This window comes from Xenopus tropicalis, chromosome 5, assembly GCF_000004195.4.
Source record: "Xenopus tropicalis strain Nigerian chromosome 5, UCB_Xtro_10.0, whole genome shotgun sequence".
Taxonomy (NCBI): domain Eukaryota; kingdom Metazoa; phylum Chordata; class Amphibia; order Anura; family Pipidae; genus Xenopus; species Xenopus tropicalis.
This window is the reverse complement of record NC_030681.2, coordinates 25,120,174-25,147,365: the sequence shown is the minus strand read 5'-3', so window position 1 is coordinate 25,147,365 and position 27,192 is coordinate 25,120,174. Positions and strand designations below refer to the sequence as shown.

Sequence of the window (27,192 nt, the reverse complement as noted above, 5' to 3'; positions counted from 1 at the left end):
TAAATGATTTCCTTTTTCTCTGTAATAATAATACAATTCCTTGTACTTGATTCTGACCAAGATATAATTAATCCTTATTGATGGCAAAACAATCTTATTGGCGTTTATTTAGGGCTCTGGCACACGGGGAGATTAACAAATGGATCAGAGCAGTTCAGCCAAATAAACATATAACGATTTAGTGATATTCAGCTTGTCCAGATTCCTATTATGCACAGTCCCATGTGGTGATGAGCACTGAAACGCTTCCCTTAGGCCTTAGTTGGTTTCCTGGAGCAGCTCTCAAGTTTGGAATTTCAGTAGCCATCTTGTCACTATGGTTGAATTTACCCAGCAACTACAGTGGAGGAAATAATTATTTGACCCCTCACTGATTTTGTAAGTTTGTCCAATGACAAAGAAATGAAAAGTCTCAGAACAGTATCATTTCAATGGTAGGTTTATTTTAACAGTGGCAGATAGCACATCAAAAGGAAAATCGAAAAAATAACTTTAAATAAAAGATAGCAACTGATTTGCATTTCATTGAGTGAAATAAGTTTTTGAACCCCTACCAACCATTAAGAGTTCTGGCTCCCACAGAGTGGTTAGACACTTCTACTCAATTAGTCAACCTCATTAAGGACACCTGTCTTAACTAGTCACCTGTATAAAAGACACCTGTCCACAGAATCAATCAATCAAGCAGACTCCAAACTCTCCAACATGGGAAAGACCAAAGAGCTGTCCAAGGATGTCAGAGACAAAATTGTAGACCTGCACAAGGCTGGAATGGGCTACAAAACCATTAGCAAGAAGCTGGGAGAGAAGGTGACAACTGTTGGTGCGATTGTTCGAAAATGGAAGGAGCACAAAATGACCATCAATCGACCTCGCTCTGGGACTCCACGCAAGATCTCACCTCGTGGGGTGTCAATGATTCTGAGAAAGGTGAAAAAGCATCCTAGAACTACATGGGAGGAGTTAGTTAATGACCTCAAATTAGCAGGGACCACAGTCACCAAGAAAACCATTGGAAACACATTACACCGCAATGGATTAAAATCCTGCAGGGCTCGCAAGGTCCCCCTGCTCAAGAAGGCACATGTGCAGGCCCGTCTGAAGTTTGCCAATGAACACCTGAATGATTCTGTGAGTGACTGGGAGAAGGTGCTGTGGTCTGATGAGACCAAAATAGAGCTCTTTGGCATTAACTCAACTCGCTGTGTTTGGAGGAAGAAAAATGCTGCCTATGACCCCCAAAACACCGTCCCCACCGTCAAGCATGGGGGTGGAAACATTTTGCTTTGGGGGTGTTTTTCTGCTAAGGGCACAGGACAACTTATTCGCATTAACGGGAAAATGGACGGAGCCATGTATCGTGAAATCCTGAACGACAACCTCCTTCCCTCTGCCAGGAAACTGAAAATGGGTCGTGGATGGGTGTTCCAGCACAATGACCCAAAACATACAGCAAAGGCAACAAAGGAGTGGCTCAAGAAGAAGCACATTAAGGTCATGGAGTGGCCTAGTCAGTCTCCGGACCTTAATCCAATAGAAAACCTATGGAGGGAGCTCAAGCTCAGAGTTGCACAGAGACAGCCTCGAAACCTTAGGGATTTAGAGATGATCTGCAAAGAGGAGTGGGACCAACATTCCTCCTAAAATGTGCGCAAACTTGGTCATCAATTACAAGAAACGTTTGACCTCTGTGCTTGCAAACAAGGGTTTTTCCACTAAGTATTAAGTCTTTTTTTGTTAGAGGGTTCAAAAACTTATTTCACTCAATGAAATGCAAATCAGTTGCTATCTTTTATTTAAAGTTATTTTTTCGATTTTCCTTTTGATGTGCTATCTGCCACTGTTAAAATAAACCTACCATTGAAATGATACTGTTCTGAGACTTTTCATTTCTTTGTCATTGGACAAACTTACAAAATCAGTGAGGGGTCAAATAATTATTTCCTCCACTGTAGGCAGTGGTTTAGATGAGGGAATAAAATGAAAAGGAGAGGGTCTGACAATAACAAATAAAATTGCAGCCTCACAGAGGCTGAGGGGCTCAGTGACCAAATGGAGAAAGGCAAATAAGTAAAAAAACAATAACTTAAAAAGGAAGGGCAACTGAAATAATATACTAAAAGTTATCTTGTATGTACAGTACATAAATGATGACAGGCTTTTCAGAATTGTAAAACATTCTTTTACTACAGTGAAAATAAACATTTTAATACAGTTTAACTGTACATTTAGTGACGATGTAACACTTCTGGGTCCATTTCTTTCAGCTGCAGAACCATACTGGAAGTATTTGCTTACAAAGTACATAGCATTACAAGGTGCATAAAGTCAGCAGATTTGCTGGGGGGAAATGGTTTTGGTCAGAACAATCCAAATGAAATAAACATTAACTGTTTCCTGACGTTGGAAAGTGAGTAATGGGTTTGTGGCAGTTCTGCTGTGATTTCTTTGAACACAATAAAGGCATTTTGGTGTCAACATGTTGGGAAAGTCACATAGTCTGGAGCTGATAGACTCTGGGGCCTTTCTTCAGAAGATAGCCTTGATCATTTAAGGAGCCTACAAAACCTTCAAAGTCAATAACCTGAAAAAAAACATGGACAATTTATCAACTGACTACAGATCAGGTACAGGGACATAACCATATATAAAAAAAGCCCCAGTAGCTGAGGGTCTTGACATGTACAGGTTTAATTGTGTTTTTTTTTTTTGGTTTTTTTTTTTAATAGCTACAGCTAAACATTTGTAACCTCAATTATCTCTGAGGGAAATTAATGGACGTATGGCCCTGAGGCAACGCAAACGGTACAGTAATACACTAACCTGGATTTGTAGCTCTTTGGCAATTTGGCGAAGTTGCTGAAACTCAAATAGATTGTTGTACGTTTGTTCGGCAATCCTATTCAGAGCAGATATGAACTTTTTCGCTTTCGACCGATTACTCATTCCTGAACCATGCTGAGATCGATGGAAGTCCAGCTTTCCAAACTCATCAGAGAACGTGCCCAGCAGGCTAGAAACCAGAAGAAGTAGCAACTTAACGTCATCATTAATTGTAAGCAAGAAATGTGCCCCACTAATCTTGGCAGTGGAAGGACATATGGAAAGACTCATACCCACAAATGATTTAATCACACTGTTACTTAAACTGTTATATTCATTTGTTATGGGGCCCAGTAACATCTGGTTACACCACAGACTGCTGCTGCTGCCAAAAGCTACAGCCATTGCGCTGTAAAGTACCGTAAGAGATGTTACATACAGAAGAAGCCTATAATAGATTTTATGAAGGTATTAACATATAAAGAGAAAGCATAGAAGGTTTGTAAACAATGCATTTTACAAACATTTTACTGCTGAAATAGTGTCATTACCTGTACTTCATTATCTGAACAACTTCTTCAGCATCATCTTTAGTAGCCTTCTCTCTTAATTCCAGTCTCGCCCGTGCCTTAGCAGAAACCACAAATCAATGAAGCTGATACTCACACATTCACGCTGTGATTAGGATGATGGATAATTACAGCTGTACAACTATGTAACATATATGTGAATATATTGCATCTCCACTAGGGGCCCAAGTCTCATTTCCTTTGAGATACCTCGTTTTGATAGTTTCCCAGGAAATACATGTCTATAAAACCCAAATAATTTTTTTCTGCCTAGAATAATGCTTGACCCTGGGTAGAATTTAAAACTTGGAGACAATAAAAGGAATCAAAAGGTAGCGCCAGTTAAAGGACATGTCAACCCCCAAAATAAGTTTTTGCCTAATAAAAGAAAAAATAATTCAAACATGTAATTGCTATTGAAAGCAGCAATTGCTGAACTCCCGGTTGTAACTTTTTAAACAATGTTGCAAAGGTCAGTCTCCCCCAGCAAGACAGGTCTGTCAGTCTGCTGGGCCCGAGCCACCAGGGCAGGGAATAGAAAAGGGCAGGCAAACACTACTTCTAAAAGCAATTATTTATAGAAATAAGTCAAAAATATGTAATGAATGTATATTGCAAAGTTGCTTAGAATTATGTTTTATTTTATTAGGCAAAAAATTATATTTTGGGTTGACTTGTCCTTTAAGATTTAAACCATTAAATACCCGATTTACGCATTAACCAATAACCCTGTCTTCTGTACCTCTGTCAGTCTGATAAGAGACTCCAGCTGCCTTGTGGTAATGGGAGTACTATCTATGCCTTGGTTTTGTTTTCTTAATTCAAGATAGAAGTCCTGAAGAACCTGGGCTGCATCTGGAGACAGAGTTGGGTGGACATATTGCCGAGCGTATCCAACATATTTTCTTAACAGCTGGTGTGGTATAGGATCAAAGTGTTCCCCAGGCCTCAGCTAAACAATACAGAGCACAGCAAAGGAAAATGTGTTAATTATTAGCTCCTCTAAACTGTTTTTCTTTATTTGGCTACTACATTAAAGGGAAACTGTCATCACAGTAAAAGAATAACACTCTGCTCTTAATAACACACAGGTATTGGATCTGTTATCCAGAAACCCGTTATAAGAAAGCACTCAATTACAGGAAGGCCATCTCCCATAGACTCCATTTTAAGCAAATAATTTTAATAAAAACATTTCCTTTTTCTCTGTAAAACAGAACCTTGTACATGATGGTTATTTAGCTGCATGAATCCATATTGATGGCAAAACATACCCACTGGGTTTATATAATATTTAAATGATTTTTAGCAGCCATAAGGTATGTTGATCCAAATTATGGAGAGACCTCTTATTTGGAAAACCCCAGGTCCCAAGCATTCCTGATAACAGGTCCTATACCTTTATATACTCTGCAACACAACAGTTAAAAGTGTATACCACTAATTCCCTTAAACTTCAGCTAATGTTTCATAACAAGTACTGAAAATGACTCTTACCTTTAGTCTTTCTCCTAAGGGCCTTTCAGAGGGCTCCTCTAGAACAGAGGTGTTGGAGTTCTGTGTAGTTGGACACGTCAGATCCGCACTCTGCATTTCCTTAGCCCCGGCTCTCATAGCCATCACATGCTCTGAAAGCAAGTGATCATGGTCTTCATTCGGGGTATCAAGAAGGATGAACACTAAGTCAAAACGAGAAAGTAAGGCACTCCCCATTCTGTAAGCAAACAAAAAAGTATATGCTTCATTAGGTGGATAAACAATCACAAATCTGCTCTGTGTATTACTGCAGAACATCAGAGATATATATAGGGGTGTCTGTACTGATTAGTTTTCCAACTTTCCATAAGATTTTTACCTATAAAAAAAGCAAGCCTGTAGTAGTATATTATCACCACTAGATGCCGCTCAAAGCATAATTTTGTTTAAAACACTAATCCAGAATATCATATTTGCAATATATAACCATTGCACTTAAAGGGCCTGTTTTTTTTAGATTAGAATCACTCAGATTATATAAACCATTGATTGTAACCATACTGAATAAACATGAAAATCATAACTAAAGCTGGCTATACACTATAAATTCAGCTTGTCTGGCAAGCTTGCCAAATGAGTGGATCTTTCCCCTGATATGCCCACCTATAGGTGGGTGATATTGGGCTAACAACGGAAATATGAGCTGTCTGGGCAAGGACCATATCAATGAGCCAATGCAGTCCTTTATCCAATTGGAAATCAAACCTGCTTGATAGGCATCTGTTAGATTTTTGGCCAGATGTTGGTTAAGCCCATTAAAGGGCCCCATACACAGGCAGATAAGCTGCAGAATCGGTCTGAAGGGTTTGAATTTGGCAGCTAAAATCTGCCCATGCACGGCCACCTTCAAACATCTACCTACTAAACACATGCGTAACATTAGTAGACAGCCTTTATCAGGCTGATGTAAACTGCTAGAATTACTACTCTTTAGTAAGTGTGCTTTTGATCTTGAGTAGGCAGGTCAGAACCAAAAGCAAACTAACCAAACAATTATGTCCCATATGGCCCCCTGTCTAATCCCTGACTGGCTAACAGGTTAGAGATATACAAAGGAAGAAGTAGAGTTCTGGCTACTCCGTTAGACATCTGTTCACTCCAGCCTTTGTAGATTATATTTTTGACTATCTATATTTAAATATATATATATTTTTTTCTATTTTTTGCACAGCTTATTTATCCAGTTGTATTTCTTTAATGAACTGTTCCTTTAATGTGTACATGTGCAGCTTGTAGACTGCACGCTTGAAAAAGAGAAAGAGTAAGTTCTTATGTCAACCAGGACACTGGTCAGGTGAGTGTTCAACAATAGATTTCTGGCTGCAGAAATCAATCAGCCCAGCAAGGACTCTTGCATGTAAATGAGGTGGTAGAAAAAAAAAAATGTGTAAATGAGGTAGGGAGTTAAGTTGCCCTAAGGGCACACAGGGAAAGTGGTTAAATCTCCACTACTGCGGAAGAGTAATCCCCACGAAATGCCTTTCTGCAGCAATACAGTGAAGTGCAGGCAACCTTGTAGTGATCTGGCTTAATTGCTGGAAACTGTGTCCCTTTGCATTTTCCTGTGATTAAACCAGATCACTGTGAGTAATATTTTTCTTGGGGCAAGCCATTTTCAGGAGATTTGTTACATGCAGTAGCGCAGATTTTAGTGCTGGGCGGTATGACCAAAAATTTATATCACGGTATTTTTTTTATTATATCGGTATCACGGTATTTGACGGTATTTTTTTTTCCCCATGCATGATTAGGTGACCACCCCAAACACCCCCCCCCAACCCCCCCCCCCCCAAACACCCCCCCCAACCCCAAACACCCCCCCATCCGCACCCCCCCAACCCCAAACACCCCCCCATCCGCACCCCCCATCCCCTTCACATAAATATAACTTACTGGCCAGGCAGCCGCAGGCACCCCCGACAGCTCACAGAGCCTCCTGGCAATTTTTCTTACTATTTCCGGGTTGCGCGCGTGACGTCAGCGCGCACAACCCGGAAATAGTGAGAAAAATTGCCAGGAGGCGCCCACACCGGTATGCCGGTAAGTTAAAAAATTTTATCATTTTTTAAAAAAAAAACGGTGTTCGGTATATACCGGTATACCGCCCAGCACTAGCAGATTTAATCGCAGGCAACATCACCCTTAAAAAAATGATATTACAAAATGAAATAGATGGACGGCAGCACTGGAACACAACACCTCCTCTTGTGCCAAGGTACTGATAATAAGGTCTGATATCCGTTCAACATCCTGAAGCAATATGCTGGAACACTACCAAAATCCCATTATATATGTGTACTGCTTTAAACACCCAATAAATGAAATAAAGAAAATGACACTGAGATAACATCCCTAGCAGGCTAGTTCTACAGAACAAACATGGTTAAAAGGCACTCACTTTAAATTTTCAGAAACGGTTTTTCCTTTGTTATAGTGTCCCCCTACAGGGTTTGCAGCGGCAATGATAGATGTCCTGGCTGGCAAGCTGCAGACAATGCCAGCTTTAGCCAAACTAATGCTTTGCTGTTCCATTGCTTCCAGTAACGCCTGGTGCTGGTTGCCCATCTTATCAAACTCATCTATTCCACATATACCTAAAAAACAAAAATCCAGATCCTGTATTTAAAAACACTAATTTATTAAAAACACACTTATAGGAATCTCTTCAGCTGGTTTGGGATTGTTGCTTATGTAATTTGCTGTGTAAGCTCATAGCCTGTAAGAATACTTAATGTTTTTGGTCCACAAAGCATCTATGTGCATTGAATCCTGAAAAAGGGCCTAATTAAGAGTTACCATTGGGACAATCAGAGTGAGCCCCTCTTTATAATTTAACAAGTTTAGTTAAGTTACAGATCAGAATTAGGGCTTCTAAATCTCTCTCCTCTGTTCTCTATTTGGAAGGGATCGCTGACACCAAACTTGCATTCTGCCCAAGGAGATACTAAATTGGTTACTGTGCATGGCTTCCCTATCCTGCTTCATATGCATATCACCTGCTGGCAAGATTCAGTCAATCAGATCCACATACATTCACGTTGTTGCAATGAGCGCGTTTTTTCATAATGAAAATTGTGTGCAAATTGACACAAGAGAACCATGGAGAGACCACCAGCTTGAATGTGGTGGTAGTTCCAGGGTTCCCACAGGATACAACTGTATATGCACAACAAATTTGACCTCAAAGAATCATACGCTATGGCCATTTTATATCTAAACCCTGAAAGTTACTCCTTCCCTTGTATGAAAATTTTAGATGCAACATACGGCAGATTTATGAATGCTCACACAACTGTGTTAATTTCAGTGTATTGGATGCAATTGCGGCAAACACGGTGCTCCACTAGGATGCAATGACATCGAAATTGTGGGAAAACACGTGGCCTAGGATGTAACACTTGTTCTCAGTGTGGTGTGAGCAGCTGAAAGTGTTTGGTGCTGTTAAACAAATAGCACAAAATGCCATATCTTATGGAATCCAGAGTATGACAGACTTTGAGACTAATGGTAATTATCATCCCTGTATTAACCACATTATTTGTAAGGTGTCATCAATAAGGATATTGTTTTTAACCTTGATCTCCAAGAATGAGTGCCCCAGCTTCCAAGCCAAAATCTCCAGTTGCGCTGTCTCTGGATAAAGTCACGGTCAGTCCGGAGGTGGTGGTAGTGTTTCCACAAACATAAACTCCACGAGGAGCTACATTGCACACGGCCTGCAAATTACACATTATGGTCAACAACGGAACTTCATTCTTAATATCAGATATCTGTATGTGCACAAGATATGTATTTTCTTTCCTTGAATATACTAGTTACCTGTATGGAAGAGAGTAACAAATTTATCTAGCACTTACATTTCTCATGGATAAAAAGCATGATAATATAGCAAAAAGAAAGCATCCTGTATTGCTCATTTCGTAAAGTTTCATAATTTTGAGACTCTACCTCGGTTCTGCATTGCTATGATTATATCTGATAAAGAATTTGAAAAGCTTAAGGGTGAGGTTTTATGAAGGTCTGTAACAAAGTAAAGCCGGCCGTGCACTAATAGATCCACTTGTTTGGCGAGGTCGCCATGCAAACAGATTTTTATCCGTATGGCCACCCATGTGCTGGGCCAAATCAGGCTGATCTGATCACTTGGCCTGTGGGCCAACAATCAAAACATAAAATGGGCTTATGCAGACCTGTCAGGAGAAGACTGCATCAATGCGCTAATGGGGACTTGGGCTGATTTTCATCCAGCTATTAGTCAGGCAGACCAACAGCAGTCCTTCACAGGGACAAAAAAATCTGCCAACTTTATGTAGAGGGACAGAGGCTCCAGCTTTTAACATCCCAGGTATGGCCACCTTTAATATACTGTAGCACAGCTGGTGGCTGCAAGCCCATGCTATAGGTATCAGATCACTTCAAAGTTTCATCTTCAGCATACAGTCTGTCTATTTTTCAATACATTAATAGCCCCAGAAACAGAACTCTGCATAGGAGTGAACATATATTTACCAAAAGCCATGGCAAGATGTACAAATGTGAGAAAACAAACACATACCTGTAGCATCTGACTCTTCCCCAAACCAGGATCTCCTACCACAAGTATATGGGGATCTCCTCGGATGGGAATCCTGTTTTTATCATCTGCATACTTCTGGCAGCCCCCAAAAAGTGCTAGTGACAGGCCCGCTTTGACTAACTGTACAACATAAAATATTTTGTCACTTTAAAAAAATAATTATTCATATGTAAACGTGCGACAGAATTTGGATTTCCATCTTATTCATCTAATAATTTTTAAAAACTGTATATTTTCACTTGCACACATATGTGTGTAAAACCAGATTTACAAAGCATTGTAGGGGTATGAGAGCTTACCTCATGTCCATATATTGTAGGGCAAAGTGAGCTGAAATGAGAAAATATATTATTTTGTTCTGCCATACTGTGCTTTTGTCTTAATATGCTAACACAGACCAGATTTTGTAAACTCTGTCTATGTGAATTTATGATAATCATAACTATTTATTATAAAACATGGGAGTTTCAGTGTTTAGTGTGTCCTGAAATTTAAGTTCAAGTATCAGCTTTGATTGCTGCTTGAGATTATATATATATACAGTGGAGGAAATAATTATTTGACCCCTCACTGATTTTGTAAGTTTGTCCAATGACAAAGAAATGAAAAGTCTCAGAACAGTATCATTTCAATGGTAGGTTTATTTTAACAGTGGCAGATAGCACATCAAAAGGAAAATCGAAAAAATAACTGTTCTGCAGTAGATAGGTGGGCCAGATTGAAGGCCAACTGAAATGCCTGGCACCTGGGGTTTTTCCTTTATTTGGATCGCTAAAAAACATTTAAACATTAACTAAACCCAATAGGATTGTTTTGCCACCAATATGGATTCATGAAGCTCAGTTACCATCAAGTACAAGGTACGGTTAAATATTACAGCGAAAAGGGATAATTGAGAAAATTATTTGCATAAAATAAACTTTTTGGAGATGACCTTTCCCTAATTTAAAGCTTTTTGGATATCGGGTTTCCAGATCAGAGATCCTATAGCGGTACTGTATATTCTCCCTGTTTCTGTCTATACTATAGCAATAATACAATAGAAGTACTTACTTGACTATTAATTGAAACAGATTTTCTTGGGCTTGAATTTCCTGAATAGCATAGAGGTCTTTCAGAGAAAAATCCATAGAGGCTCCATGACTCTCGCTGTCATCTGTACTTTTGATTTTATGTCCTTTGCTGTTACTGACAGAATTTGCCTCGATATAGAGAAGGAACATGCATTTGTTATTTTTGTTCTTAAAGCCACCTGAAAGAATAAAATGACTTACATAAGCGTTTCCATTTCATGTTTCAAAAACAGTTTTACTTATATTCTACTGCTTGTATTGGCTCCCTGACAATCCCACCGAGTACATTTTCAATATACAAGAAATATTTTATTCCTTACAGTTATAAAGCCAAACAATCTGGCTTATTCAGCTCTAACAGGTAGCCTCAGCCAACCCTACCTCAGCTGTTCAAAAAAACTTAAAGTGGCTATACACATATTCGAACGTTTGGATATCGATCATGCGTTTAAATGCAACAATCTAAAACTAACATTCAGATTGAAATTGTAGGATTAAGTCCTAAAAATCACAATCTGAAGTATGTTCTGAACATGAAATAATTGGAAGATAACAATAGTCTGGAAATGTATTACAGGTCCCCCAAGGATATCATCAGATGCACAATACATGCACAGATTTTATCGTTATCCGACCGGAATTAAACAACCAATGTCCAACCGCCATGGTAAGAAAATTATTGGGACAATAATCGTATGAAACATAGTTATATTGGTGCGTGTATGGCCAGCTTTAGGCAGTCGCTGCCTATAGAACATTGTAGGTAGTTCTAATCAAGGCAGCTTTGAAAATGGTCCTAGAATTTCCGTTTATGCCATACACTATGAAAGAGCGTTTTACAATATTCAATGAGGAACATAATATTTGTTACAATAAATGCTATTTACTGTCTTGAGTCAGACAGATGTCATTCTAACATTCTCCTTTGCAAACATATGTTTTATGCAGCATAAATCTTAGCTTTTGTAGTTTAAGAATGCTTATAGTAACTTTTGTAGACCTCTATAGCACATTCAGAGGCAATAGTTCTACCTTGAAGAATAAATCTCTTATTAGAAAAACATTATAAACATCTTAAAGAGGTTGTTCACCTTTAAATTAGTATGATGTAGAGAGTGATATTCTGAGACAACTTGCAATTGGTTTTAATTTTTTATTGTTTGCGGTTTTTGAGTTATTTAGCAGCTCTCCAGTTTGCAGTTTTTGCATTTTGGTTGCTAGGGTCCAAGTTACCCTAACAACCATTCATTGATTTGTATAAGATACTAGAATATGAACAGGAGATCAACTGAATAGAAAGATGAGTAATAACAACTTACAATAAAAATTAATTCAGTGACCCCCATCTGAAAGTTGGAAAGAATCAGAAGACTAAAGAAAATAACTCAAAAACTATAAAAAAAGAAAAAACAGAAATGAAAATTGAAAAGTTGCTTAGAATAGGCCATTCTATAATATACTAAAAGTTAACTTAAAGCACCACCCCTTTAATGTTTCAAAGCTTTTAACAGACAAATACTTTTGGTTGGATGATGCAAAGTCTAATGTACCCATGTACTTTTAGCTATTGGTGTAAAGCTATTCTCTAAAAAGGTACGAACCATCAAACATACATACCGTCTCTTGTATTTGATACTTTGACAATGCCTGTTACAGTCACCATGTCGCCAGGAACACAGCTGTCTACCAGATCCTGAATTAGTTCACACTCAACTGTTCTTGGAATTCGACCTGCCTCTCGCTGATCATCTGACATTAGCTCCTGGACTCTGTTCCAATAGAAAAAAGGAATACATTAATATTATAAATATTATACACTATGGCCTTCATTACATATACTTCATATTTTAACATAGAATATCATCTATTGTAGGTAAGCAGGCACTAAATGAAGTCATCATCTAAGCAGTTGTTTTCAAAAAAGCAAACACCAGTTAGGAATTGGCAAAGATAGGTCAACAACACGAGAATTGGCATGTTAGGTATATTGTTTGGAATGCAAAATATGATTTAGAATTCCTTCGACCCCAGATTTGTAATGTGAACTGGTACAGAATTCTTATACTATAAGTCCAAAAACTACTGACCACTTTGGGAGACATCTGAACAACATGAATTGGTTGGTATTATCCTACACAGATCAACATAAATAAATGTAAAGAAGAACAAAAACCATTTACACAATCTGCGTCACCCCCATCCCAAACTGCACCACTGATTCACCCTAATGCAGCCCTGCTTCCCTTTACCTTATGATAACAGGAAGAGTAGTGCAGCAGGGTTGGCAGATCCTATAGCTACCTGGGAGAGGAAGTCAAGCAGCCAAAGATGGCAGCTGCCAACCCCACTGCGCTACTCTGCCTGTTAATCATGAAGTAAGGGGCCAGGCTGAGCAAACAGATTTCATTCACCTTTAAAAATTAAGGGCCACAACAAGAAATATGATAACAATTTTTTTGGTCATCTTGATTGTTGTACCCCAATAATTCTGCATAATGCTTATTGTTAAATTATATAGTTCTACAGTGTTATTATCTCATCTAATCTTGATACTAAATGGATGAGGCATTCAGTGAATACTGTTTGAAAAGCAGGCACTCACTGAGCAAATCCTGTGGCAGAATTCTTGAAGTGTCTGTAAACATGAAACACATAAGGCAGTACTCCAATAACTTTTTAATCAATAATTCTGCCTGAAGATTTGCTCAGTGAATGCCTGCTCTTCAAAAAAAATGCTCCCCTAGCTGAAGGTTTAGGGCGGTACAACCTGAGCCTCTTTTTCTCTGTGGTGAGTTGCATATTGATTTCGGAGAATACATCACAAAACATCATAGCCCTATTCAGTAGGCAGATGGCGGGCATGGAACCCTTTCACTATGACTTTTATTTCATACATCATCTTAATATGGAAATAAATGCGGGGTTTTACTTTTATGATTGTTGTGTACAAAGTAACTGCTATTAACAGGCAACAAATAAAACTGAAGCTGCATCAAAACAAGAGTGAGGCCTTATGGGTCCTTTGTTCTTGGGGTTTTATAGCAAAGACTTTGATCTGGTACAGACCTGAGATACAAGAGGCATATATAAAAATAAAACCTTGTAGGCAGACAAGATAAAGGATATGCATATGTGCTGTTTAATGATATTCATACACAGGTGTACATACACATTTGTCTGCTTGTATAAGGAATTCATAAAGGACTTACTTGATGGTTTGCCAGTCCACAGTTACTGTTAAAGGGGAACTTCTGTTTGCAGTAAATGAGCGCCCCCGACATTCTGGCACAGGGCACTGCAATAAACAAAACAATAAAGCCATGATTTTTATTTGCACACTGAAAGTATTTCACTGCACTATATGCTAAACAAGAGCAATATTTCTGCCATTTAGTAAATAAAAGTGTACATACAGTCAAGAAGTTTGGCAGATATTTGGTGTTTAGTCCCCACTTTGGTTGGCCTCTAAACTAGATTTATGAAAACATAGTTTGACAGTTACCAGTTTCCAAACAGTAAATAAGTATTCACCCCCAAATCACAATCTGTTTAATCTATAGTTAGGGCCTCCAGTCCACTACATAGCTCCCCAGATAAGGAGTCCACTACATAGCTCCTCAGATAAGGAGTCCACTACATAGCTCCTCAGATAAGGAGTCCACTACATAGCTCCCCAGATAAGGAGTCCACTACATAGCTCCCCAGATAAGGAGTCCACTACATAGCTCCCCAGATAAGGAGTCCACTACATAGCTCCCCAGATAAGGAGTCCACTAAATAGCTCCCCAGATAAGGAGTCCACATGGCAGACGCGGTGGGGCGATTTCCTGAAATCGCCCCGCCGCGTCTGCCATCCCGCCGGCGACTTACATGTTCGCCGGTGGGATGGCAGGGGTAGGCAACTCGGGGAGATTAGTCGCCCGCGAACAGGAAGTTTTGCCGGGGGCGACTAATCTCCCCGTGTGCCAGAGCCCTAAGGAGTCAACTAACATAGCTCCCCAGATAAGGAGTCAACTAACATAGTTCCCCAGATAAGGAGTCCACTACATAGCTCCCCAGATAAAGTAGCATTAAAGACAGATAAAATGTAATAAAGAAACACAGTTACCTTTGTAGGCACAGCATACTTTCCATCAGGAAAAGGAAAACTCTGAATGTCACCACACATGTTGCAGGAAAAAGCCATTTTAACGCACAACGGCTTGATGTTACTGACACGAACAACTGTTCCACGCAAAGCAACATATTTGCCGTACAAACTTGCCCTGAGATTCTTTAGAGGTGTCAGTGGATCATAATTAAACACCCTAAAACAAATAAAATACTTTGAAGTGGTGATATTTCCAAGTGAACCTGAAGTAAGATTTTGTGATATGGGATGGCGTTAGTACCTGGCATGAATAAAGGGCACATTAACTATAGGTGCTTCCTCTGTCCTCAGGCCCTCCTGCTCCTGCAGTTCTGCTGCATGCCTCTCAAGATCTTTAGTTAACACCTGATTTTTATGAAGGGATTTGTTAAACAGTATTATTGCAGCCAAAAGAAAATCATAAAATGCGCTATATTTAAAATTTTGGGACTTTTGTAACCCTATTTCCTTATACTGGCAGCTGCCAAAAAGTATATTCTGAAAATGACTGAGGTTTTGGGGAGATGAACCCCAGTAACTGCTGAATTTGAATTCCTTCTAAATAAGCTGTATTTGAACTAGAATACAACAATACAAACAGAGACACCAAATCAAATGTATATTATTACTATTCATATAGTCCCATCTTCTCCCACAGTACTTGACAGAGTAAGCGAATACAAACAAAAGACATTTCAGTTTGCAAATACCTGATGTATAGCTAGACCCATGCACTCCAGGATTTTCTCAGGCATCTCTTTAAGCTCTGAGGACATTGGGATGGATGCAGAAAGGTCTTCATCTTGCAGGAGGTCTTTGTAATCCACAAGAATACTTCCTTTCCTTTCTATTTCATCCTGTGAAATATAGTTTTTTAGAGGTTCCAAACTTTTACACTCTCCATTCAATATAGAAATGCATCTTCGGTGTCATTTTTAAAAAGACCATTGTCATTACACTCACTGCCATTGTGATGTTACTTTTTATCCCTATTTTTAATCCCTTTGCACCGTAAGGCGTTTAACCAGTAAATGGCTTTGAACATGAAATTTCCTGTAGTATTAATATCGATTATATGATTATATTTTGTACAACAGCTTTTCCCTTAAGATTATTTCGGCTTATTCTTGTATCTATGAGCAGCTCTTGCGAGAAGGGCCCTCCGATCCTAATTTTACTCCGTAACCCTTGTTATATTTTTGTAACCCCCTCGTTTGTTATTGAGTAAAGAGTAATTCACTGGGGCTATATACATAAATAATGATGATGAGCAAATTCACTTTTCCAGTCCCACCTGTGGTAAATGCTTTTATATTGCCTCACAGAATCCTTCCTTAAAACTCTCTCGCTTTCTGTCTGCAAGATTCTGTGCCTATAAGTTAATTTCTGTGTGTACTTTTCTATTTCTTTCTGTTTTCACTTTCTTTCTGCTTCTGCCATTTTCTCTGTTAAAAATTACCTCACAGCAGTAGGAAGCAGCTGCTCTGATCACACAGGAAGCCAATCCCTCCTCTTCCCACACACTTTTTTTTTTTTTTAATAGAAGAAAAAAAACTTAATGGTGGACAAATGAGTTCTCACAGCAATACCTGCTGTGTCTCCCTAGACGTGTCACACTCTTGCCTAAATGCCCACACTCACCCCCTCTGCTGCTGCCCCAGAGCAGGCTGAACTAGCGGCTGGAGACAGAATTAACTGGGAGTGGCATGGAGCACTGCAAAGCTTACTGCCAACATACATACCTAATTCAGTGTTTACTTACCTTGTCATAAAGTTCAATTTGTTTGGTAAAAAACTTCTCAAAGGCACGAACCTTTTCCAAAAATGGGGAGCTGTCGCTGTAAGCTATAAATGGCAAACGTTAGCTGGAGTCACCAGTACCAGAATGACTTATGCAAAATGTATATTGCTATGTTAGGCATGAGAAAATACCAGCCATATATCATTGGCAAGAGTCATAGATTCTTATTAATAAAATGCATATTGTAGCAATTTCATTTAAGCAGTGAGCTCTGCATCACAGCCAATAGCACAAATAGACAACAAAATTGCTAAATATGACAACAATATGGATATGTGGAAAGGCAGACAAGAGACTCCAAGCTCAGTCTGCAATAGGACGATTATTGTAGGCAGTTTTTAAATTAGTAGAAACTATTTAAAAAAAAACAAACAAACAAAAAAAAACCAAATAATATGGACCAAATGAAAAGTTGCTAAGAATAGGACATTATGTAAAAAGCTAATACACAGAAGAGAGATGCCCATCTAAAATTCAAAGGCCAAGATTTGCACAATAAAAAAATGTAAATATATCAAAGACCGTAAAAAATGAATGTCTACATCATGCTAAAATGATGCTGATGGACTTGTACTAAGGTTTATTAATTACGAATGCAAGTGTGGCTATTAAAAAATGGGCACAACTTGCTGAACACATTGACGTAATTCATTATAATTACAGGTATGGAATCTATTATCAAGAATGCTCGGGACCTGAGGCTTTCTAAGTCTTTCTGTAATTTGGATCACCTTACCTTAAGTCTACTAAAAATCATTTAAACATTAATTAAACCCAACAGGAATGGTTGCCACCAAAAAGCACAGTACAGTTGCGCCCAGTAAAATCACATGCAAAAGTCTTTATAATAGCAAGTGTACAAATGACTGAATCCCCACTCTGACACTGAATGCAAATTATTCTTTTTTTATCAAGTGCAACTGCCGCAGATGGGGGGGAATTTCTGTAGCACAAATATTTTGTTTACACAATGCAGACTAGGAATACATTATGTCTGAATATTATATGTAATCCTTTTTTAGAGGTTTTCTCTTTAACATTACACTCACAGAGAAATTGACAGAAAGGTTTTTTTCTTCTTCAAATATTAGAGAAACTATCTAGTATCTAACATCAGACAGCAAATTGAAAAATACTCCCCTGCTTTAGATAGGGCAGGCAATCAAATACAATAAAGCAGAGAGAATGATTGATATAAAACTGCAAATAAAAGAATGATTTTTTTCTTGCCATAGATGGAAATAATCAGTTGATGTCTTCTATAGCTCCTTTATCACAGCTATCATTACTCTGTCAGTGTTCTGACACATCCCTCACATGAATAAAGTCTCCCATTTTCTTTGGTACCTTCAGAAAAATAAAGCTTCCAGCCTTTGTAGGGAATGTATTTATCTAGTGTAGTCTGTGTTAGCTGAGGCTTAGGGGGAGCAGTTGAAAAACCTATAAATAAAAAAAAAATGCAATAAATAAGACACTGTGTAAACTTCAATCCCCCCAGAATGTTCTCTTATACACATAACAAATCCATTATTTAATGAAAAGATTAATTGTTATAGAAGCCCAAAAAAAGGTGATAGATCAAACTTATAGACAGCACAGTACAATTAGACACAGATTTACACAGACTCATGAGTATAGGGCCAACGACTGGATCAGCCTGATATGGCCTAGCACGTAAATGGCTAAAGTGTAACTCTATCCACTTGTTTGGCAACAGTGCCATTCAGATCTGAATGTATATGGCCACCTTTGCCAGCCAAGCAGATCTGAATGTGTATGGCCACCTATACTTATAGTTTCAGTAATTCAAGGGAAAGAACAGATACAAAATTATTTTCTCTGCTTCTTATATATGCCTATAGATGTATGCACGTACGATTGATGTTCAGCATGGGCACAATATATAGGACTTGTGTTAAAAATGTATTCTGCTTATTCTTGTATGTAAAATAAATCATTTTTTCTTTTGTTTTCTAAAATAAAGCACTAATCGATAACTTTTTTGTTTCTACCCATGCTTCTTCTGCCTCTTTCTACCTGTAACGAGGATACTTTGATTAGACAAAAATAATGAGATCTGTATAAATCAACTAGCTTGTGATTAAGTGTCTTGAGGCACGAAACATGTATGGCTATTTTAAACACATGTAAACTTGTCAATGTTGGAATTACAGAGTGCCTGCTCATTTATGGGTTTATGGTGTAATCCACTCCTCTGGCTGTAGGTTCGGGGCTTGGCATCCAAACCCAATGTTGCTACTGGTGAGTAGACCTTCAGCCTACAGGGTTGCATCTAACCCCTAACTTTTCCTAGCCCCAGTCAGTGGACTAGTGGAGTCTGCTTCCCACACATGCCTGGGAGAAATACATTAAGTCTTAAAGTGAATTTTCAGTTTTTGCCCCTTCTATTCACAAAACTTGTGCTGAACAATAGGGGCTTACTGCCCCTTTAATAAAGTAATAGAATGTTTCCCTTTGCTAGCACTATCTACTGCATTTGTTTTCATTTAGTAAAATTTGTATTTAAAATTTGCGGCTTCAGCCAACTTACACATCACATAAACCAAAAACAGGCTTGATTGATTGACTTATTCTTTAAAGGACATGTAAACCCCACACACAAAAATGTAATCAGTGAACAGCCTCTTTCAATACCTGCCCCACTGGTTGTCCAGAGGTTAATAGTAAGGCTGCAACATCCCCTTATCACTTAGATTTCCTTCTGCTCCTGTAACCCACTCGCCCCCCCCCCTCGGGAATTTGCTTTGGTTCCTGGCTTGCCAGACATGCTCAGTTGTTCTAAACTCAGATTACTAAACACGCCCCCCAGTCTAGCAGCCAGTGAAGAGATGGCATTGCTGGTTCCCATAGAAACTCAGTTCTAGCTGTCTGCTTCAATTTTTTTCTCCTAACTTTCTCTCCTGAGCTCAGCTCAAACAAAGTAGAACTTTTATCAGAGACAGTTCTGCCTGTGTGAGCCTGTATTGTTAATGAAATGTATGCTGAATAAGATGTGTGTGTGTATGCTGTTTGCAGATTTAAATATATCTGATAATGTATCAGGGAAAAATTGGGCACAGGGTGAAAGCTGCTATTTGCTTTAGGAAAATGTGATGGTGCTGGCAAACGGAGGGGATATATGCAGTACAAATGATGCCATTTGGATGGGGGAGACGTGCCCAACTGATATACATTGTAGGAAAATGTTTACATGTCCTTTAACAGAAACTGGCCCAAAGTTTGAATTTGCCTTCAGTTCTGCATCAGCCACTATAATATTAATATCTAGTATGCCACAAACTGGAGCTCATTAATGGAAAGCTGGAGGTTGCATGGTATGTGCTTTGTTTTGCATGCTGCAGAATTATTTAGTTTTCATGTATGCACAATTTTGTATGTACACTGGATACCCCTGCAAAATGGCTTAACATGTTTATGTTTAATAAAAAACAACTAATTCCACCTTTATTGCCTACAGCAACATCTGGATTTCTTGGCAAGTACTGGTTGTTCCCTACATGTGACATCAATCAGTTGTATTCTTCATAAGTCTGGGTTGTGGGGTAGGGTAGCAAGATGAAAGCAGTTACTCACAAAGAAAAACATCCAAGGCTAAACTTTGCAAAAAGGTACACCCGGTCTCTCTCATCCATGTGGAAAAATGTATTATGGCCTGATGAGATCAAGGTTGAACTATTTGCCCATCATTCCAAAAAGGTATGTTTGGCGCAAAAATAACACAGCCTCTTTGGGCTGCTTTTCATCAGCTGGAACTGGTGCTTTAGTCAAGTTGGATGGAATCATATATAGCTCCAAATAGTCTTCTATTTTGTCTCAAAACCTTCAAGCATCTGCTTGAAAGCTGAAGATGAAGAGGAACTTCACCTTTCAGCATGACAACAATAGAAAGCATACATCTAAATCAACAAAGCAATGGCTTCACTAAAGGAGGATCAGTGTTCTGGAATGGCCCAGAGTGCAGACCTGAATCCGATTGAAAATCTGTGGGCTGATCTGAAGAGAGCTGTGCACAGGAGACACCCTCGCCATGACTGATCTGGAAAAGTTTTGCATGGAGGAGTGGGCAAAATGTGTCCAAGTCCAGATGTGCCAAGGCCAAATAGACGGAGTACTGTAATTGTATAGACCGCAATTGTGCAATAAAGATGTAAAAAGTTCTGACAGGATTTTTCTTGGTTTCTTTTATTATTAAACAAAAACCTGCCATTTTGCATGGATATGTAGACTTTTTATATACAGTGTATTTAAGCCATATCACTTATAATACTGTTTTGTGGCTTAATGCTTGAACATGCCTTTCAGTTTGTAAGCTCTATTAAGCAGGGCCCTCTTGTGTTGTTCAATATATAATCATTACACTCAATACTCCTATCTACAGTACAGCGCTACAGAATATGGTGATTCTTTATAACCAAGTTTTACTAATAAAAAGAATGCATACAGCATATTACTTGGGTCTCATCCAGCAGGCCTATACCTGACATTGAGCTCTGATTGGGAAATTAAGTGTGCTGCATATAATAATCATTTTCTGATTACAATCAATCTCAGCTTTTACCATTTCTGCCCACCCTGCAGATGGGAGGAAAAAAGGTTTATTTTCTGCTTTTGTTTTATTAAGCATTAGATGATCAGGGTTTAGAACTAGTGTTAACTATGGGTCAGCTACGAGCTAGCTAGGTTACTGAAAGTCCATTATGTACAACTCCTCTAGAACAAGCATGGGTCACCCATGGCCTTTCAGAATTTACTGGGCTACAACAGTTAGTGGTTTGAAGTTGTAGTTCAATGTCTGGCGGCCCAAAGAATCCTGATTCCTGCACTTAATCACACCCTTGTAACACAATCAAAAAATATCAAACTTACAAACAGGATCTCTTCCACTATTTCTGCTCCAGGATCCACCCTGGCCCCTTCCTCTCCATGGCCGACCTCTCCAACCTCCTGCATATGGGTTGCCTCCTCTTCCCCCACTCCATCCTCCTCGCCAGCCCTGACTCATTAGAAAATGTCATGGAAAGCACAAAAACTGCAACTGGAATAAGATAAGAAAAACCATAGCCTCAGCAGGTAATTTAACGTTAAATTCACTTTTAATACGATATTGATAGTCTGTGAAAGTTGCAGTTGGTCTTCAGCTGTATTTGTTTTGTTGGTTTTTTTTTTTTTAATTATTTCCCTTTTTGTTGAGCAGCTTTCTAGTCTGGAATTTCTGCAGCAATCTAGCCAAAAGTTTTGAGACTTCCTTTTCAGTCACAGGGGAAAAAGAGCAAAGAAGAGACTGGGGAGTGTGGAGGAAGGGAGGTAAATGGCTGGGGGATTTAGTAGTGGGATATCCCTTCTAATGGTGTCAATTTTGACATTGCTCAGCAATATCTTGAGCAGTGAGAGTTAAAGGTAGAGAAAAGTTGTGCAGGTCTCTTAGAGAGGGAGTTAATAAGAGAAGTAAAGTAGTGGTTAGCTTAAAAGTGAAAATAAAAAAGTTCTATTTTTCAGTTTTACATAAAAGTAAAGGAAAAACATTTAACATATGAATTATGACATACAATTGTGTTACATGCACTGTGAGTTATACATTAAATTTCTATTTGGCACCTAAAAAACATTAACCAAGGTTCAGCTAGGTCAGCATATGGGCCTATTTCATGTGGTTTCTATGAAATATTGCAGGATTAAGTGTATGCAGAGGGGAAACATGGTTTTCTGCTAAGTCCACCCACATACCCCAGTCTCCAGCAGAATCCTGCGTTGAAATCTGTTTTTCAAAAACACAGATTTTTTAATATTTAATTTTAAAATCTCACATGGGGCTAGGCATATTCTTCATTTCCCAGGGTGCCACAGCCATGTGACCTGTGCTCTGATAAACTTCAGTCACACTTTACTGCTGCGCTGCAAGTTGGAGTGATATCCCCCTCTCCCAGCAGTCGATCAGTAGAACAATGGGAAGGGAGCAAGATAGCAGCTCCCAGCATGGGCGTCCACAGAAGGGGGCAAGAGGGGGCACTTGCCCCCCCCTGGAAAAGTAGCAAAAAAACAAAAACCTTACTCCGTTTCTGCACTTTCCTCTCAAGCCCGTTTTTGCTGTGCTCCGATTGGATCTTTCTTCTTGTGGATTCTCCAATCAGAGCACAGCTTCCTTGACAGACAGTAAAATTGACCAATCAGAGCACAGATGCACACAGGGATCGGGAGATTTTGCAAACTGGAAACAGAAATAAAGACTGAAAAGAACAATCTGCAGCTGTAACTTTACCTAAGAACCAACTCTCAACTTTTGCTGCAGTTTTCATCCCACAGGTACTATACACAGGCACTATACCCAGGCACTATACACAGGTACTATACACAGGCACTATACACAGGCACTATACACAGGCACTATACCCAGGTACTATACCCAGGCACTATACACAGGCACTATACCCAGGCACTATACCCAGGCACTATACACAGGTACTATATACACAGGCACTATACACAGGTACTATACCCAGGCACTATACCCAGGTACTATACCCAGGTACTATACCCAGGTACTATACCCAGGCACTATACACAGGCACTATACACAGGCACTATACACAGGCACTATACACAGGCACTATACACAGGCGCTATACACAGGCGCTATACACAGGCGCTATACACAGGCGCTATACCCAGGCGCTATACCCAGGCACTATACCCAGGCACTATACCCAGGCACTATACCCAGGCACTATACCCAGGCACTATACCCAGACACTATACCCAGGCACTATACCCAGGCACTATACCCAGGCACTATACACAGGTACTACAGTGGAGGAAATAATTATTTGACCCCTCACTGATTTTGTAAGTTTGTCCAATGACAAAGAAACGAAAAGTCTCAGAACAGTATCATTTCAATGGTAGGTTTATTTTAACAGTGGCAGATAGCACATCAAAAGGAAAATCGAAAAAATAACTTTAAATAAAAGATAGCAACTGATTTGCATTTCATTGAGTGAAATAAGTTTTTGAACCCTCTAACAAAAAAAGACTTAATACTTAGTGGAAAAACCCTTGTTTGCAAGCACAGAGGTCAAACGTTTCTTGTAATTGATGACCACGTTTGCGCACATTTTAGGAGGAATGTTGGTCCACTCCTCTTTGCAGATCATCTCTAAATCCCTAAGGTTTCGAGGCTGTCTCTGTGCAACTCTGAGCTTGAGCTCCCTCCATAGGTTTTCTATTGGATTAAGGTCCGGAGACTGACTAGGCCACTCCATGACCTTAATGTGCTTCTTCTTGAGCCACTCCTTTGTTGCCTTTGCTGTATGTTTTGGGTCATTGTCGTGCTGGAACACCCATCCACGACCCATTTTCAGTTTCCTGGCAGAGGGAAGGAGGTTGTCGTTCAGGATTTCACGATACATGGCTCCGTCCATTTTCCCGTTAATGCGAATAAGTTGTCCTGTGCCCTTAGCAGAAAAACACCCCCAAAGCAAAATGTTTCCACCCCCATGCTTGACGGTGGGGACGGTGTTTTGGGGGTCATAGGCAGCATTTTTCTTCCTCCAAACACAGCGAGTTGAGTTAATGCCAAAGAGCTCTATTTTGGTCTCATCAGACCACAGCACCTTCTCCCAGTCACTCACAGAATCATTCAGGTGTTCATTGGCAAACTTCAGACGGGCCTGCACATGTGCCTTCTTGAGCAGGGGGACCTTGCGAGCCCTGCAGGATTTTAATCCATTGCGGTGTAATGTGTTTCCAATGGTTTTCTTGGTGACTGTGGTCCCTGCTAATTTGAGGTCATTAACTAACTCCTCCCGTGTAGTTCTAGGATGCTTTTTCACCTTTCTCAGAATCATTGACACCCCACGAGGTGAGATCTTGCTTGGAGCCCCAGAGCGAGGTCGATTGATGGTCATTTTGTGCTCCTTCCATTTTCGAACAATCGCACCAACAGTTGTCACCTTCTCTCCCAGCTTCTTGCTAATGGTTTTGTAGCCCATTCCAGCCTTGTGCAGGTCTACAATTTTGTCTCTGACATCCTTGGACAGCTCTTTGGTCTTTCCCATGTTGGAGAGTTTGGAGTCTGCTTGATTGATTGATTCTGTGGACAGGTGTCTTTTATACAGATGACTAGTTAAGACAGGTGTCCTTAATGAGGTTGACTAATTGAGTAGAAGTGTCTAACCACTCTGTGGGAGCCAGAACTCTTAATGGTTGGTAGGGGTTCAAAAACTTATTTCACTCAATGAAATGCAAATCAGTTGCTATCTTTTATTTAAAGTTATTTTTTCGATTTTCCTTTTGATGTGCTATCTGCCACTGTTAAAATAAACCTACCATTGAAATGATACTGTTCTGAGACTTTTCATTTCTTTGTCATTGGACAAACTTACAAAATCAGTGAGGGGTCAAATAATTATTTCCTCCACTGTATACACAGGCACTATACACAGGCACTATACACAGGCACTATACCCAGGCACTATACCCAGGCACTATACCCAGGCACTATACCCAGGTACTATACCCAGGCACTATACACAGGCACTATACCCAGGTACTATACCCAGGCACTATACCCAGGCACTATACCCAGGCACTATACCCAGGCACTATACCCAGGCACTATACCCAGGTACTATACACAGGTACTATACACAGGCACTATACAGTTCTAAAGAATCACTAGCTGACATTAAATTGTTTTTTGCCTGACCTGACATCTTTTTTTTTTTGTCATTGTTTTGTTCATTTATAGTAAGTTACAGTGGGGCCAATGTTGTGTATCAGTGCCAGTGTTATAGTGCCAGGGCCTGAATATCTGCCATCAGTACCCACTGCATCTCCCTGTATATAATGTGCTGGGTTTGTAAATACGGACTGCGTCTCACTGTATATAATGGGGAGTCAGTACCCACTGCCTTTCTTGCTATAAAACTAACATAAACACATCTAAAGGGGTGGTTCACTTTTAAGTTAACCTTTAGTATGTTATAAAATGGCCTATTCCTAGCAACTTTGCAATTGGTCTTTCTAATTAATTTTTTTGAATAATTTGCCTTTCTCTTCTGCCTCTATACAGATTTCAAATGGGGGCCAAAAAATATTGCTCTGTGAGGCTACAATTTTATTATTATTATAATTTTGTATTACTTATTTTTCTAAGTAGGCCCCTTAACTATTCATATTCCCATCTCTTGTTTAAACCACTACCTGGTTGCTAGGGTAAATAAGACCCTAGCAACCAGATAGCTGCTGAAATACCAAATGGAGAGCTGCTGAACAAAAAGCTAAATAACTGAAAAACCATTAAAAATAAAAGTGAATTGAATGCGAACTACCCCTTTAAGCTAACTGATCACAAACACAAATGTTTGCAGATCCCCTAACAGAAGTGCGCGTATGAATACTTTTACATCCTAAACATTTTAGGGTAAAAAAAAAAAAGCACCCCCACCCGCACTTTTGTACAGTATCCCTGGGAGTCAGTGGGAACGGCAAGAGGTAGTTGGGAGGTTAACTTTTTACGCCAGCAGCGAATCCACTAAGTGTCACATTAGCTGTAGGTCAGTCTGTGTATGGGCCATCTTTAGCCTCCCCTAGTATCATCCTGCAAAAAAAAATATATATATTTTTATATATATATATATATATATATATATATATATATATATATATATATATTTGTCTGTTGCAGGATGATGCTAGCTTACTTGCCCCCCCTTGGAAAATTTTCTGCGGACGCCCATGGCTCCCAGTAGGTATCAGAATAGCACTCAATAGTAGGGTTGCCACCTGTCTGGTATTGGCCCGGACAGCGCAGTTTTTGGAAGGACTGTCTGAGTCAAAACCTTCTGCTCGGTTTCCAAAATTAGGAAAACTGGGCAGGACTCACTGACATTGACACGGCGATCGGGAAATCGACGCTCACCATGTCATAGCCCCACCCCCTTGGCATCAAGGCCTCGCCTCTTCCCCACCCCAAAACTTTGCGGACAGGGACGAGGTACTGAGATGGCACCAACACACCAATATTACAGTTAAAAAAAAAATACATTTGCTGATTCAAGAATAACATTTTAAATGGCAGAGTGAATTATTTGCTATGTAAACATTGTAATTTAGAAATAAAAAGTACCCCATAAAAAACATAACTGAATCCCTTCAATAACTCCTGCTATTGAGCTCCTGTCACATTACAGGCTGTGCTTATACAGATCAATGGCAGTAGCTTTGCTTTCTTTGCCTCGGCCATCTCATAATTCTGCTTTGTGCAGTCACCACTATTTAGCCCCAAGAGCAAGCCACCCTTGCCTAAATCCGTCCCTATTTCATAATAAGCACCTACCCGGCTCCTTCCAGCCGCCTCCTCCCTCACTACTAATTCCAAACTCCGCGCCTTCGCGTCACTTCCGCCCACTGACACAACTGGTTGCCTTAGCAACCGCAGCTAGGAAGCTGCACAGCAATGACGCTCTCCTTTTCATTTAGTAGTGTAATTGCCCTTGTGTCACAAACCCTTCCAATATTTGATTTCACCTCTTTCTTAACCCTTCGGCCTCCCCAAAGCAAAAGTCACACTGGCCCCCATACATTCTAGCCAGCATGAGCGGCGTACCGGGGGACTGAGTAGATTACGTCAGTAGACCGCCGAACGCACGATGCGCTCGATTCTCTCA

At 39.6% G+C, this 27,192-nt stretch overlaps 1 protein-coding gene across 1 annotated transcript; it reads right to left on the bottom strand.

Moving 5' to 3' along the window:
- Window positions 1-129: 129 nt before the first annotated feature.
- mcm8 (minichromosome maintenance 8 homologous recombination repair factor) lies at window positions 130-27,176 on the bottom strand (the record flags this gene model as incomplete). Its single annotated transcript, NM_001078876.1, is given in 19 exon segments — window positions 130-337; window positions 2,824-3,013; window positions 3,375-3,451; window positions 4,135-4,344; window positions 4,890-5,106; window positions 7,327-7,522; window positions 8,503-8,644; window positions 9,484-9,624; window positions 9,804-9,834; window positions 10,558-10,756; window positions 12,195-12,346; window positions 13,787-13,872; window positions 14,686-14,884; window positions 14,969-15,072; window positions 15,417-15,563; window positions 16,469-16,551; window positions 17,855-17,947; window positions 21,395-21,563; window positions 27,132-27,176. Coding segments are annotated over 18 exon segments (2,532 nt in total). The 5' UTR covers window positions 21,531-21,563; window positions 27,132-27,176.
- Between the last annotated feature and the right edge of the window lie 16 nt (window positions 27,177-27,192).